This window comes from Pollicipes pollicipes, unplaced genomic scaffold, assembly GCF_011947565.3.
Source record: "Pollicipes pollicipes isolate AB1234 unplaced genomic scaffold, Ppol_2.1 Scaffold_3447;HRSCAF=4054_pilon_pilon_pilon, whole genome shotgun sequence".
NCBI classification, from domain to species: domain Eukaryota; kingdom Metazoa; phylum Arthropoda; class Thecostraca; order Pollicipedomorpha; family Pollicipedidae; genus Pollicipes; species Pollicipes pollicipes.
The window spans coordinates 19,531,533-19,546,532 of NW_023596297.1; the positions used below are offsets into that span (position 1 = coordinate 19,531,533).

Here is a 15,000-nt window from a genome sequence, read left to right on the forward strand (position 1 = left end):
TTCATGGAACACGGGACTCGCAAAGGTCACTCAACCGTCCCTTCCTGGACACTGTCCATGAATCACCAGCCTCGTCTGTCACGTCAGCCAGCCTGACTCAACATTACAAGCTCTACCCTGTGTGAACTGAAAAGAAAACGATCAGATCAGCTGACTGGCTTCGTGGCCGATGTAAAAACAGTTGTGTCGATTAGAATGTATCAATTACAAATGTGTCGAATTCACCAGGTCGATTACGACACACAAAAAGGCAGTCTAACTATAAAAAACTTAGGTATTTATGCATGCATTCACACTGCGACACATTCGAATATAGCATGCATTCCATGCACAGATGTAAGACACACTTGGCTATTACTGTGACATGCCATGTCTTAAAACGTAATTGGGTATAGACACGCCCACTCATTCAACGAAAGGCATGCACATCTTACCTCAGCTCAAAACGTGTGCTCACGTCCCGATGGCACACAGGAACTCTCGCTGAACTGCGACAGCAAAACATGACTGGTCGAAAGCCCTTACGTCGTGTGGCGAGAGGGTGGAGTCGACCGGAGCCCGATAAATAAACTGTCGTTTCCACTGTCCCGACGCGCCGTAGGCAGCCTGAGGTGGGACTTGTAGGTGCGACTCCCCGTCGTGCCGGTGTTTGTGCTGAGCAGACTCGCCAATGCTGGCGGTCGTCCCGTGACGAATGCAGAAAGATTACGTTGTGGCAATATGCCAGCCGTCTGACGTTGAGGACTTGGTTCCAGTTTAGCAGCCGTCTGACGTTCAGGACTTGGTTTCAGTTTAGCACGTAAGAGGTTTAGTCGAATTTCCGGCGGCCTGACATCGCCCTCGCACTAAAATTTAGAATCGATGGCACCTGTTTCAAGTTTGACTGGTTTGCGCTGTCTTCACATGCATGCAGCCACGAACTACGGAGACGACTAATCTCTATATTGCCTTGCCTATATGTTCAGTGCGGAGGCCATGCCTGTATGAAAGAAGGCCATACGCAGTTTGTTGCGACATATATATGCTTATATGCATATGCTCATACCGGCAAAGCGCAACGATAAGGCGAGCGATCGGTCAAGGGTCAACCCAAGGTTAAAACGGGCACGGGCGGCCGGGTAATAGCCCTTCGTTCGGGTGGGGGAGGGCACCATGGCCCTCATTAAATCTTAAAAACTAAGAGAGCTAGAGACGCCAAATGCACAGGATTGATTGATCTGCATGTTGACTCACTGGTCAAATTTGAGGTTCCTTGGTCATGACATTCGGGCGAAGTAAGGTCCAGTAGGTTCAAACTCCAGCGTGTTGTCCAAAGTGCCTGCAAACCTCCTTATGCGATCACCTTTGACCTAGATATCTGTTCTTAGCGAAAGGTAATTGATGTTTAGTTAAGGTCAGTGGCCTTGTTTGGCATTTGGAATGTCACAGTGGCCAAAATCCTGCGATACCGTTTGATTTTTTCGTTTGAATAAGTGTCAAGGATTACGGTAGGCAGTTTGTTTCAAAAAACAAAATGCTGACTTGCCATTATAGGTTAGTGACTTACTCAGTTCTCCTGGAAATCCATGGAAGATGTCTGATGCGATCCCTTTGTTGTTCTTGTTTATTGGAGTTTAGGGGCGCGCCGACTGCGGTGGTGCGATCCCCGTTATTAATTAGTTCGACATGAGGACCAGAAACTACCCCACATAGCAAGCTCTCGAGTAAAGAGGCAGGTCGCTTTAGACCCTGATCTGATCTTCATACTTGACAGTTGTTTCATTACCTAACAAACTATCTCAGAGATGTAATATGGCTTCGTCTAACACTCCGTCGTTGCACCATATTAAAGCATTGAACGCTCCCCTAGAAATCTCCTTCGCTGACAGCCACTCCACTGACTTTAACCTGCCGTAGGTCAGCGACTTTACAAGTTTCATCTAATTTTCTGGGCAAAAGGATCGGCTATCCAATTGCCTACAACTATGCAAAACTTTGCGCGGCTACGCTGCGCCATTCGGACATTATTTTTTTTAAATTTGTTGAAGGTAGATCAAACTGACACACAGCCGGGCGCGTGTTAAATGCCAAGCTACTCTTCAATCTCGCTGTCTCCGGCGCGGATTGAGATGAGAGGCACGTGCTGTATCATTTTCTGAGCAACGATGACGCTAAGCTGGGTTTTGCTATCATTCAGTTTCATGAGACGTTACCTAAATTCCAGCCGGCCGTGATTTTAGATATCTGAGGTGATTACGGGCAAATGGTGCTTTCTTCCTGTGGTTCCAAAAATTATCTTTAAACCAGTGAGGGTCGGCGCCATGAATAAATCGCTTTTAAGTGAGCTTATCATGATTCATCATATCAAAACATTTGGTGTAATTGTTTCAGTTCTGGCAATCATTACAGCGGCCAGTGTTTCACTTCCAGTCTACGCGTGATAGCTGCTAATGACGTTTGGTCGACCTGTGGATTTGAGCTCATACTAGCTTTCTCGCCAGCGATGATCGGTTATATGCACTTACACATACTGCTTCGCCCTGCCCCTGGGGTTTTCTGCGGATGCGCTCAGGGCAGCCATGGCAGATGGCTTGTCAATCGATTCAGCTCCTTGTAGCGCTCATGATCGCGCCAAGCCATTGCAGCACGGCGCTCAGGCATGGGCTACCTCATTGCATCGGTTACTGGAGGTTCCAATGGATTGTAGAGTTCGATCTCTGTACAGGGGCGATGGCGTCTTACACGCCGAGGACATGGCGCACTAGGTAATCATCAACTGACCAGGGTGTCTGCAGGTGAAAACCGGGCTGCGGCCAGTCTCCGTGGGTCGCAACTGGATGGCTGTGAAGTCGCCATGGCTCGAGCGTCGGCTCCACATTGCATTGGTCGGCTTTCTGCACGCACCGGACAATGCGCAAAAGAGCACGAGGAATGCTGCGAGGGCTGGAGTGGTGTCGCATCACTCCCGAGCGGGTGACGGCCTCGGAACGAACACTGATACAAGATCTGGCCAGATCATGTAAATCTGGATCTGTAGATCTGGATCTGTGTCTATAGGTTCTGTCTGATCTGATCTGACCACGGCCGACCGGAGCGTGTTCTGACGCCTTTTCGCCTGCTGAACAGTGGAATGCATTGCTTGACTAGCTCGCACCAAAACGGGAGGTCTCGACTCACAAACCGATAGCTCTCTTTCCCTGTGTCGGACGCGATTAAGTAGCTCATTGCACAACACTGTGGCCTTCGTCGCACCGAAGCGATAGACAGGCAACTAGACCGCCGAGAGCGCGCAGTCAGCCGGTGCAACGGCCGCGGATGTATCTAGTGACTCATAGAGTTATCGAGGCTCGGCAGCGGGCACCACTTTATCTGTAGCATCGCCGGCGGCAAGGGACCTTCGCCAACAAAACTTCTAGATTAGCTGGTAGGCCAACGAATGCGTCACCTGTATCAGGAGGAAAACCTCCGGCAAGGTATTGGCAGCGACTCCAGTGGGTAGACAAAACTCCTGCGTTGCACGAGCGAGCCAGCTCCCTTGCCTACGACATGTCACCATACATGAATCAAAACGCGCTTTGGTGTCTATGAACACCAGTGATGCTGACGGCTGCGATGGCATGACGCTTCACATTGCAAAAATCTGCCTGCTAGGTCATCCATGGATGTCAAATGTCAGCGTCACCACACGCTGTAAGAAGCAGTTTTGCCTCTGAGATGCTGCCATGAAAGGGGGAGATATTACTAAGTGGTTGATTGTTAGATGTGGCCTCATCAGGCAACTTTTCACCAACTTCAACGTCAAACTTAAAACCGATCTCGCTCATTCCCATAGCGACGATGCTAAAAGAGGAGCTGGTGTACGAACAGCTTATTTTATTGCATTTTCTGATGCCTCGTGCTCGCATGGACCACGTAGGATTCATTTAACTAAGACGGTAATCCTGGACATTTCAGCCAGCATATTCGTCCCATCGATGTTGGCCAGGTAGCGCTAATATGAATCGTTCACCTACAAAACGGTATCTCACTGCGTCTGTCGCTTCTTTCTGCTAGAAGCACTGAGATTTCACGACACGTTACGGCCATGACCTTTGGATAGCCTTCAACGGCATGCACATTACGTACAAAACGTTCAGACTAGAGCAGTGGCGCTTGCCCGATACCTCCAGTGTATAACTGGGTTCATCCATGAGTGCCAATTTGTTAAGCACATTAACAATGTACTTAGTTATCACGCCGCTGCCCCACAGCTCCTACAGCGCAGACGACTGTCTAGTCTTTGTACCGGGAGCCGCGCGAAATGCAGACAAACCTGTAAAAGTCGAACCCATCAAAGACTCAGGTAACAGCTCGCTCTTCGGAACACACTAGCACGCTGGTATGTTCAAGCGCATTTCGCTTCAACTTCATGCGATTGTGCAGAAGTGCATAGAGATTCTAGTCCTGCTTATTGCATCATCATTATCTGAAGTCAAAGAACCCCTTTGTGTGCTTCAAACAGTGCATTCACATCAGTGCAATCAGTGCAAACAGTGCCAGAGTGACAGTGAACTTTCGAAATCGTTATCATTGTCGATGCTGTCCGGAGGTAGTATGGCTGGCTGGGTGTGGGTGAGCTCATTGAGCACCTAGTATGCGACATACGTACAAAAGTATAGTAGCATGGTCACTGAAGAGCCAACTCAACTAGCAGCGCTGTTACGAACAACGTATATCGCGCATGGTACTGACCTGACGTGCGTTCCGTTTGCCGCACGTTCGAATTGAAGCGGAGAGATCTGCTTTCCGCTCAGAAACATACCATCTTGGAACAGCATTCCAGAAGTACCGTAGGCTCGCAATACATGTTCATTAAAATGAGCGGGGAAAAGTATCTTCAACAGGAGGGCATCTACTTATGCCTAGTTATTGAAAGGTTGATAACTTTTTACTCAACTTTATTTCTAACCGTAGTTTGTTCTGGCCACGTCTGAACATTCCGCACCAAATTTGAACGCATCTTTTCGATACATCGAAGAGTATACACTAGGTAATACTTGTTTTGTTTTACATTGACTGAAATGCGTATGTTTTGTCGATGAAACATTTATATAAACATATTATATATATATTATTATATAATATATATATATATATATATATATATATGTGTGTGTGTGTGTGTGTGTGTGTCTTGATATTGAGAGCCTGCGTGTAAATGATTTGGATAGCCACATATTATTTGCAACAAATGGATGGTGATAGCCACATATTAGTGAACACGTCGTTCTTGTAGATATGCAGATCAATGTATGACCATCACGGAAGAACATAATGTGAATTATATTCAGATTTCACATTTCAGCAAACCAGAGAGAAGCAACTGGCAAACCTTCTGCTTCCCAAAGTGGGTGCGTTTATAATATACCTGATTGTCAACTGGAAGGCCCAATATATGACTGCCCTATATATGCAAAGAGTGATTAACGCCCCCCACCCCCACCCCCACCTCCTATGTGACAACCTTAAGTCTCCACTTGACAATCTTTGACGCTGATCAACGGGCGTGTACGCGTTATTTAAATAAAATCCAACCGTGACTTTCTTGAAAGCGCACCATTTTCACCGCCAACCTACACGTGAAACAAACGAAAAGAATACAGTGTTTTTCGTGGCAAAACTAGCACGATGACACAATTTTCTGAAATCGTCCAGCACAGCGAGGTTTGTAATCATGGTTAGAATGGTGGAAAACAATGCAGTTTCTAAGACAAGTACCTCTCGAAAAAAGAGGATTGTGACCGATAATGGGGAACACAAGATTATAACACACAAAGTTAAATATATCATGTAGTTATCTGAGCGCCGTGCCGCCTCGCGCCGGCCATGTCGCGCCGCATCATCCACCACTCGGTCGTTAATGCGGCCGTCTCTAGATGGCGCCACCGTCTGGTCGTCGCTCCGTCGACCTTCCGTTCCGCCAGTCGCTCCTGTGTGCATTCTATGGTTGCAACATTTTGTTTTGTTCAACACATTTTGGAGCATTTTGGCAACCTTGGCTCCATCACCAGCACTGAGGCAACCACCGTAAAGTACAACTCCGAGTTTGAGCTTCTCTCATAGCGAGAAAAACTCCGGTTCTTTGAGTTAGTTGAACGAGTTGCGTGTGTAGCAATTTCAAAACAGCGGCCAGCTAGACCAAACTGTGTCACATTTCCACTCAGGTTCCGAAACTCACAGCTTGAGGAAGCAAATTCGCGTTTGGAAAAGATGCACGCGCAGCTCCGTCTCAGGCAAGTGTACCAAATGATTGCTGCCGGTTAACACCGTCTCCACGTGCAGCTCGGAAATATCCGGGCCACGGCCTTGGCCAATGTCACGGCCGAGGCCGGCCGGCGTCCGCGGCTCCCATGACAACGGTGTGTCACGCGGCAAGCGGGCGGCATGGACGTTATTGGCCGGTTGGCGAATGAGGTCGCGATGCGGGCTCTCCACCGACCGATGACGTCGGAAATGGACCCCGCTGCTGCACGACTGAAATAACTAGGTCATGGATGGCTCTGCAGCATGGTCCCTTTAGTATGTTTCTAACGTGTAGTTAATGCCTACCTGGTGTCTTATTGATAAGGCGATACGACCGATATCGACCCCCGTCCAAGCTTGGACGTTTGGTGTCCCTGGGCTTTGTGCTGGTTGGGGCGGTCAGTTTTTCATAAGCCTTACAAATTATATAAGGATCACGGCAATATCTTTTCTTGTTCGACGGCCGACAAGGTTCGGGCTGGCCTAACTAAAACGTTATCTGCATGAGCTAGATGCTGTCAGTATGAGGATCTATATGCTGTCATGAGTGCATATTTTTCAGCATGGGCGTCCCCATGGGCACTGGTCTGGGGTCGAACACCGCCTCGTACTGCTTGGATGATCTAAAACCGCTCCGGTTAAACAAACCTTGCTAAGTGACCCAGGCGGCAGGTACGTATAAACCTTGGATCGGCGAGTGCGGTAAAAATAAGCCCTTGATAAGGTCAAAAACTGTACATCTCTAGAAATGACTACAACAACTCATCCACATATAAATGACTTCATTTATGGTTAGTCGCAGTACTAGATAAAGGGTAGCCCAAGGGCTGCGATTAGCAACAGCGTGTTCGTCAGAACATCAGGTGGTTTTGTTTTCCAGCAACCCTTTACTGGCGGAACTCATTACATCCTTGAACTCAACGTTCACCCTTGAAACATGCAGCAGTTCTATTTCCAGACGTGCGCTTTATACCAGCAGGTATTCTTTCCTGCAAAAATACGAACCATGCGCGGCTGCACAGAGGCATCTCCATCCATCAAATGCCAAGATCGGACCACACCAGTCTGATGGAAACCAAACATCCGGCCTCGGAGGAAGCCCCAGAGCTCGGTGGAGAATGATCGCTACTGTGGAATGTGGGAGGTGGGGAGCCGAGCGAGGCGGTGGAGCGGAAATAGCTCCAGTGAGAACGAAGAGTTTAGCGGAGGTCGGGAGTGACTGAGAATACCAGCTTTTCATCGCCACCGCCATCGCGACGTCACAGGGCGGGAAGAATGTGCTCAAGAAACGGTATCAGACTCAGCGAGGTCGAAATTAAATGCAGAGCTGGTAAATTCTTTCACAGCTAGTGGGCGTGAGTGTCGACGGAGCTCGGCTATTGGCCGAGAAGCAGTACCACTCGCGGCTGAGCTGGACTGGGACACATCACCGGATGGCTCCTCCTGCAGCTCGTGGACGTGGACCTCGACGCTATGATCGCGTCCCGGGTCGCCTCAAGATAGAGGTGAATGCCATCAGCGTAGATGTGTAGCTCGTATTCGGACGTCGTCATGAGCATCGCTGACGACATGAGACGCGTGATGAGCGGACGGCAGCAGTTGTCCCGCCGCTAGCAGCAGCTCTGCCGCCACCGTCAACATATGCCGCGGTGCACCGTCACTATCGCGGCGTGCAGCGTGTCGTGAGTCGCCGGTGTTAGCGCCTCGGGCGACCAGCCGCTGACCTGACCCACATCGGCCGCTGGCACCGGCTGACCCACTTCACCGACCGCTGGTGACCAGGCAGCGCGATAAACAAACAGTTCGGCTGATCATCCCTTCCACGCTCGACCCCCGCGCGGCAGGGGGTAGAGGTCAGTGCTGTGTCACCGGCGTGCCCCAGTGAGACACCCGCGGACGGGCTGGCGGCTCGGCTGGCTAGTACGGCGACTCGGAGTCCGACCGATGTGACGGTTGGATGCAACGAGTTTAGGGCTGGGAGGTATGGGCTCTCCATTTTACCGAAATTTTCTTTCGGATGCCAAGTGGGGCTTCTCTGTGGATTCTCTACCGGTGGCCACTTTTTGTTTCGTGAAGTTAAATCTAGGATTTTTTGCTGCATATGGTAGCAAAGGTGCTGATCAAATAACATCAACTATGGCGCATTGGTTTGTGAAAACGACGCTTTCAAGCCCTCGGTCTTTGTGCGTGACGTTCCAGTATGTGAACGCGCTATGTTGGGGAGGGTACTTGGGCAGGTAAGAAGGGTGGAATATTTAAAGGTATCATTGCACGGAGAGATTTACTGCATTGCATAAATGCGACAGCGTCATGATGACGGTGCTTTGACGGGGTAGCGTGTCGACGAAAGGTGGCCGCTGAAAGCATCTGGGTTGAGGGCTACAGGAGAGAAGAAGCCTTTCTGGCTAGGCCCCTTGTCCCGTGGCTAATCTTATTTATGCCATTAAAGATGAGTGTGTCGGGCACAGCATCACTTATGATTGAGCAGGTAGCTGGATGTAGCCCCCTTGATGCCCAATATGTAAAATAAATGTTAATTAATACTACTAAGATTTATTTAATTAGCAGTTTTTATCTCAGTTGAGATAATCAATGCCCAAAGGTGAAAATTTGACTGGATTTGTTACAATTCTGTGTGAGAAACAGACAGTATGCATCAGAGGTAGTTGTGATTTAAGTCTGTTGGGATGGTTTTGGAAAGAAACTAAGTATTTGTGTTTACCATGACTAAATGTTAAAAATATGGCCAACTACTTAAAAGTGGTGATAACTCAATCATGTAAACCACTATATAAGCAGTGAAAGATATTTACATAAGGCAACAATTTATTTAGAAGCAGTTAATTTACGTTAATACACCGGTCCCCTTAGTAATGTACAGTTTCAACTATCATATTATTGGCTAATTCATTGGGCTCAAGTCCCAGAAAAATAAACAGCTGCATGTGCTATTATACCACCAGTGACCTTACATAAGTGGACAAGCAAGCTTGAAAAGTCTCATGGTGGAAACATGAATTTGCAAACATATTGTGACTGATGCCAAGCACACACATCACCATATTGTGTTGTTATGCTTGGGAGGAAGTTTAGCAGGTGCCTGTTTGTTACAAGAAGAGGATTTATAACAGGATCACTTCTTCTCCCAGCCCACCATTTTCCAGCTCACCATTCTCCCAGCCCACCATGTTATTGAAGAAATTGGCATGGATGTGTTGTGTCAAACATGTCTTCATCTGGAAGTATTTTCAGCAGTGCTTGTAAATCTCAAAATATGTCAACATATTGTTTCAATGCAGGTACCTTAATCTTGGAAATCTGCAACCAAGTTTACCAATGAACCAAGGTATGTTTCCAGCAAAATATTTTTAGAAATTGATGCCCACATTAATTTCCTTCAGGGTGTTACATTGTGCTGCCTACCAGACAACTCTCAGTGCTCTGTTGGACAACAGGGAGGGTTTTGATAGTGGGTTGTGAGGAACCCAATCACTATTTTGCTGATGTTTAACTAGTCTGATTAAACAGCAGGTGCCTCGGCCCTGAAGGAGTTTGAGAACACCTGACCTGAACCCATTGGGTTCATCCATAACATAGCATAAAAGCTCAGGTCATCATCACATTATAAGTGATCAAACTAGTAAGTAGAAGCTTGCAAGAAAATAGAATGTTTAGCATGAACTTTGAACCAAATTATTCTCTGATTTAGGGTTAACATAAAATGGGGGCTTAACATATCATACATTAATGACCTGGAACAAGTCAAGGTGACAAAACATCACCACAAGTTATCAACATTGCTGAAACTGGCAGGTCTTTGAACTGTCTGAACTGATGTGTGTGGTTGAAGAGTTTCTCTACTGTGATTTCATGCTCATAGCTCACTGTCTGTAAGTATGGAATGTTTGTCCCAAAATGACAATTAGTTAACATTTGACACACAAAACATTTGATGCACAAATATCTATGGAAGCCTTCATAACTTAGAAAGCTCACTCTTGTCGGATCAACCAGCTTGCCATTTTGTTGGTGGCTTTGGAATGACTGGCTGGTGAATGCTGTTGCTTTCTGATACTACATTTTCAGTGTTTTTTATGTTGAAATTGCAAATGAAATGTGCATGTACTGTTCACTTGAGTCCCCACCTCTCCCTGTTCCCCTCCACATGCAATGATGCTCACAAACCAGGAGCATGGTTTAATCATAAAAAGAGGGTATCTGCTCAAAAGTTGGCCCACCTTCTCCTCAAGGTCAGGTATGCAGCCTCTCGACCAAATAGAAAACAATGACCCTGTGACTGGTGTAGTTTGTTTTATGGATGGTGGCAGCAGCCCTTATCCCCTTCTTTGCTTGCCTAACCCTTAGTGCTTATGGCTGTTGTGGAGAAAGCTTCTTCCACTTTGAGTTGTAAGGAAGTGGTTGCCATCGATGGACAGTGACTTTGTATTTCTCCCTGAAGCCAATCTATTGCTGGAGTAATTTGTTGACAGTCCTGTAGGGAATGCACGTCTTCAACGCATGTTGTTGTGGGATTCGGTTTTCGACGGCTTGCACACGCCTGGCGTGACTCGCAGTTCCCGCTTGTATATTTTTCACAGCCGCTCCGCCAAAGGTTGAAACGTGACGTTGTTGACGTTAATCGATTGGCTGGGGCTTCCTCTGGCCGCGGGACTGTACCCGCCGCGGTTTTTGATAACCTCAGTTCGGCCCAGTGCGTCACAGACGGATCCAGTCGCGCCAGTGTGGGGTGATGTGCAGGGAGTCCCCGCAGCATTTCCCGGCCCGGTGGTGTTCAGAAAATCTGTTTTGCGACGAGCGAGTTCGTAGAACTCTGCAACCGACGGCTCTGTCATGTTTATGTCTGCTGTTTGTGTGGGACAGGCCGGGCGGCGAAACTGGCCGTGATATGGATAGACAGGTAGCGCCGGAGTTTGCGAGGTTTCAGCCACCTGGATGCTGCTGGTGTTACCGTGCTGATATTTACGTGCGATCGCCGTTATGCGAGGGCCCGCTCAGCCGACGAGCAGGATGACGTGACCGGATGACTCTGGAGGCTGATTGCATTCGTTTGATCGATATATGAGGAATGGGAGCGCTGCGGATTACTAGGAGCGGTATTCCCCGGCAGGCATTCAGCTGACAGCGAGCGGCGCGCGCGCTCGCCCGGCGGCTGAAAGCGGCGCCGCACCATAGAGGCTCCGTCAGACCGGGTCCCCGCGGCTGGCAGCGCCCTCCCCGCCCCGGAGCCGGCCGACGACGGCGACACACCGGCGTCCGGGCGGGACGTATCGCCAGAGCCAGAGTCGGCGGCTGCGGCGGACGGCGACCCGTCTCCGGGACCGGGCGACAGCGGCGACACGCCGGCGTCCGAGAGGAACGCGACGCCAGAGCCAGAGTCGGCGGCTGCGACGGACGGCGACCCGTCTCCGGGACCGGGCGACAGCGGCGACACGCCGGCGTCCGAGAGGGACGCGTCGCCGGAGCCAGAGTCGGCGGCTGCGGCGGACGGCGATCCGTCTTCGGGGCCGGGCGACTGCGGGTGGCCGCCGTCCATGGTGCCGGTGCGGCAGGTGGAACCGGCCGGCGGGGATCTGGCGCGCTCGCCCAAACGCCAGAACTCTAGCCTCTACGACCGGGTGCGGAGCAAGCTGTGCCGCTCGCTCAGCAGCGGCTCGGTGACGCCGGCCGTCGCTCCGACCAGCGCGCGCAGCGACTGTCTGCCCTACCGTCGGCAGCTCTGGGTGTGCGCGCGCTGCACGCTCGACAATCAGGCGTCGTGCGCCGCTTGCGAGGCTTGCGGGGCGCCGCCACCGGGCACCCAGCGGCGGCCGCTCTCCTGACGTGCCGGCCGCCGCCGTCCAGGACGCGCTGGCGCGCTTCGTGGCGACGCGGGCGGCCGGCGCCGACGGGCCGCACCGCTTCTCCAGCCACCTGGCGGCTGGCGGCGGCGGCTGGCGCTGCGCCGCCTGCTCGGCGCCCAACGCGGCGCCGGCGGCGCGCTGCGAGGCGTGCGCGCGGCCGCGGCTGCGGCTGGCGGACACCACCCCGGCCGTGGGCGGCCAGACGCTCGAAGCCGACTTCCAGTACCTGCCGGGCCAGGCGACCGCCGAGCCGCAGGCCGGATGGTGCTGTCCGCGATGCACCTATATCAACGGCGTGGGAGCGGCGCGGTGCGCGCTGTGCGCCGCGGCTGCGGCCGTGGCGCGACCCGCCGGCGACTGGAGCTGCACGCACTGCACCCTTGTGAACGCGGCGGCGTCGCGCTGCTGCGCCGCCTGTCACTCGCGGCCGCCGAGCACCGCGCCCGCCGCCGTCGCCGCCGGCTGGGACTGCCCTACCTGCACGTACGGAAACGCGCCCGGTGATGCGCGTTGCGGCGTTTGCGGCGCGCCACGCGCCGGCCCAGCCTCACCGGAGCCGACCGAGCCGGCGGCGGCGCGGCGCGAGAGCGAGCTCGAGTCAGACCTACGTGCCTGGGAGGAGCAGGGCGCCCGCCAGACGTGGAAACGCATCGTCGAGTTCTGCAAACAGGTGGGCAGTCCGGAACACGGCGGTGGTTCGGGCGCATCGAGATGTTGGCGAGCCAGGGTTGCTCGCTGGATCGTGGATATGGAGCAGGATTACGACCGTGGATCACAAGTCCTATGCGAAGGCCTGTGTGGCACCACTGAAGGATTGGATTGTCCGGCACAACTTAAGACTGTATGTTTGTCGTGGTTTCGCAGCAGGTCGCCCAGATTCTTGCATAGCTTGCGACTGTCTTGTCACTTCCTAGCTCCGGTGTGCAATGTTTCGGTCATCGATAATCCCGGTGCGCCTTATTGACCCTGTAAATCCTGGCTGGCGAATCGCCAGGGTCCAGTGCGACCATTCGCCACATGCCTGCTTGGCCCGCCGTAGCTCACTTAGTCCGCAACCATATCATTGTGTCTACGAGTGCTGCGCGATCTCTCAGAATCACTGATCGCTCTGACCTGCACGCCCCAGCTGCCCAGCTGGGGCCAGGTCGCGTCCGTGACGCCGCTCCGGTGCCCCCAGGACGGCGAGCCATTCGTGGACGACTCGTTCCCGCCAGCTGTACGCAGTCTGTACTACGCTGGCTCCGAGGGCGGCGAGCGGCCAGACGTGCAGTGGCTGCGGCCGCGCCAGATCCGGGCCGAGAGCGCCGCGTCGCGCTGGACCGTGTTCCGCCGGCCGCAGCCTTCCCACATACAGCAGGGTACGTGAGAGGCTCCCTCACACATACAGCAGGGTACGTGAGAGGCTCCCTCCCACATACAGCAGGGTACGTGAGAGGCTCCCTCCCGCATACAGCAGGGTACGTGAGAGGCTCCCTCCCGCATACAGCAGGGTACGTGAGAGGCTCCCTCACACATACAGCAGGGTACGTGAGAGGCTCCCTCCCACATACAGCAGGGTACGTGAGAGGCTCCATCCCACATACAGCAGGGTACGTGAGAGGCTCCCTCCCACATACAGCAGGGTACGTGAGAGGCTCCATCCCACATACAGCAGGGTACGTGAGAGGCTCCCTCCCACATACAGCAGGGTACGTGAGAGGCTCCATCCCACATACAGCAGGGTACGTGAGAGGCTCCCTCCCACATACAGCAGGGTACGTGAGAGGCTCCCTCCCACATACAGCAGGGCACGTGAGAGGCTCCGTCCCACATACAGCAGGGTATGTGAGCGGCTCCCTCCCACATACAGCAGGGTACGTGAGAGGCTCCCTCCCACATACAGCAGGGTACGTGAGAGGCTCCCTCACACATACAGCAGGGTACGTGAGAGGCTCCCTCACACATACAGCAGGGCACGTGAGAGGCTCCGTCCCACATACAGCAGGGTATGTGAGCGGCTCCTTCCCACATACAGCAGGGTACGTGAGAGGCTCCCTCACACATACAGCAGGGTATGTGAGCGGCTCCTTCCCACATACAGCAGGGTACGTGAGAGGCTCCCTCCCACATACAGCAGGGTACGTGAGAGGCTCCCTCACACATACAGCAGGGTATGTGAGCGGCTCCTTCCCACATACAGCAGGGTACGTGAGAGGCTCCCTCCCACATACAGCAGGGTACGTGAGAGGCTCCCTCCCACATACAGCAGGGTACGTGAGAGGCTCCATCCCACATACAGCAGGGTACGTGAGAGGCTCCCTCCCACATACAGCAGGGTACGTGAGAGGCTCCATCCCACATACAGCAGGGTACGTGAGAGGCTCCCTCCCACATACAGCAGGGTACGTGAGAGGCTCCCTCCCACATACAGCAGGGCACGTGAGAGGCTCCGTCCCACATACAGCAGGGTATGTGAGCGGCTCCCTCCCACATACAGCAGGGTACGTGAGAGGCTCCCTCCCACATACAGCAGGGTACGTGAGAGGCTCCCTCACACATACAGCAGGGTACGTGAGAGGCTCCCTCACACATACAGCAGGGCACGTGAGAGGCTCCGTCCCACATACAGCAGGGTATGTGAGCGGCTCCTTCCCACATACAGCAGGGTACGTGAGAGGCTCCCTCACACATACAGCAGGGTACGTGAGAGGCTCCCTCCCACATACAGCAGGGTACGTGAGAGGCTCCCTCACACATACAGCAGGGTACGTGAGAGGCTCCCTCACACATACAGCAGGGTGCGTGAGAGGCTCCCTCACACATACAGCAGGGTACGTGAGAGGCTCCCTCCCACATACAGCAGGGTACGTGAGAGGCTCCATCCCACATACAGCAGGGT

At 52.5% G+C, this 15,000-nt stretch overlaps 2 protein-coding genes across 2 annotated transcripts in view; both read left to right on the forward strand.

The window, feature by feature from the left end:
- Positions 1 to 8,039, forward strand: part of LOC119092254 (calpain-15-like) — an 11,794-nt gene extending 3,755 nt beyond the window's left edge. Inside the window, exon 6 of the mRNA XM_037215224.1 lies at positions 7,978 to 8,039. Within this exon, the coding sequence (XP_037071119.1) occupies positions 7,978 to 8,039 (62 nt within the window). The remainder of the gene's footprint in view (positions 1 to 7,977) is intronic.
- A 3,128-nt stretch (positions 8,040 to 11,167) lies between these two features.
- LOC119092255 (calpain-D) overlaps positions 11,168 to 15,000 on the forward strand; it is a 15,588-nt gene continuing 11,755 nt past the window's right edge. The window contains exons 1-5 of the mRNA XM_037215225.1: positions 11,168 to 11,179; positions 11,832 to 11,936; positions 12,325 to 12,386; positions 12,642 to 12,792; positions 13,300 to 13,480. Coding sequence (XP_037071120.1) covers positions 11,168 to 11,179; positions 11,832 to 11,936; positions 12,325 to 12,386; positions 12,642 to 12,792; positions 13,300 to 13,480 — 511 coding nt within the window. The remainder of the gene's footprint in view (positions 11,180 to 11,831; positions 11,937 to 12,324; positions 12,387 to 12,641; positions 12,793 to 13,299; positions 13,481 to 15,000) is intronic.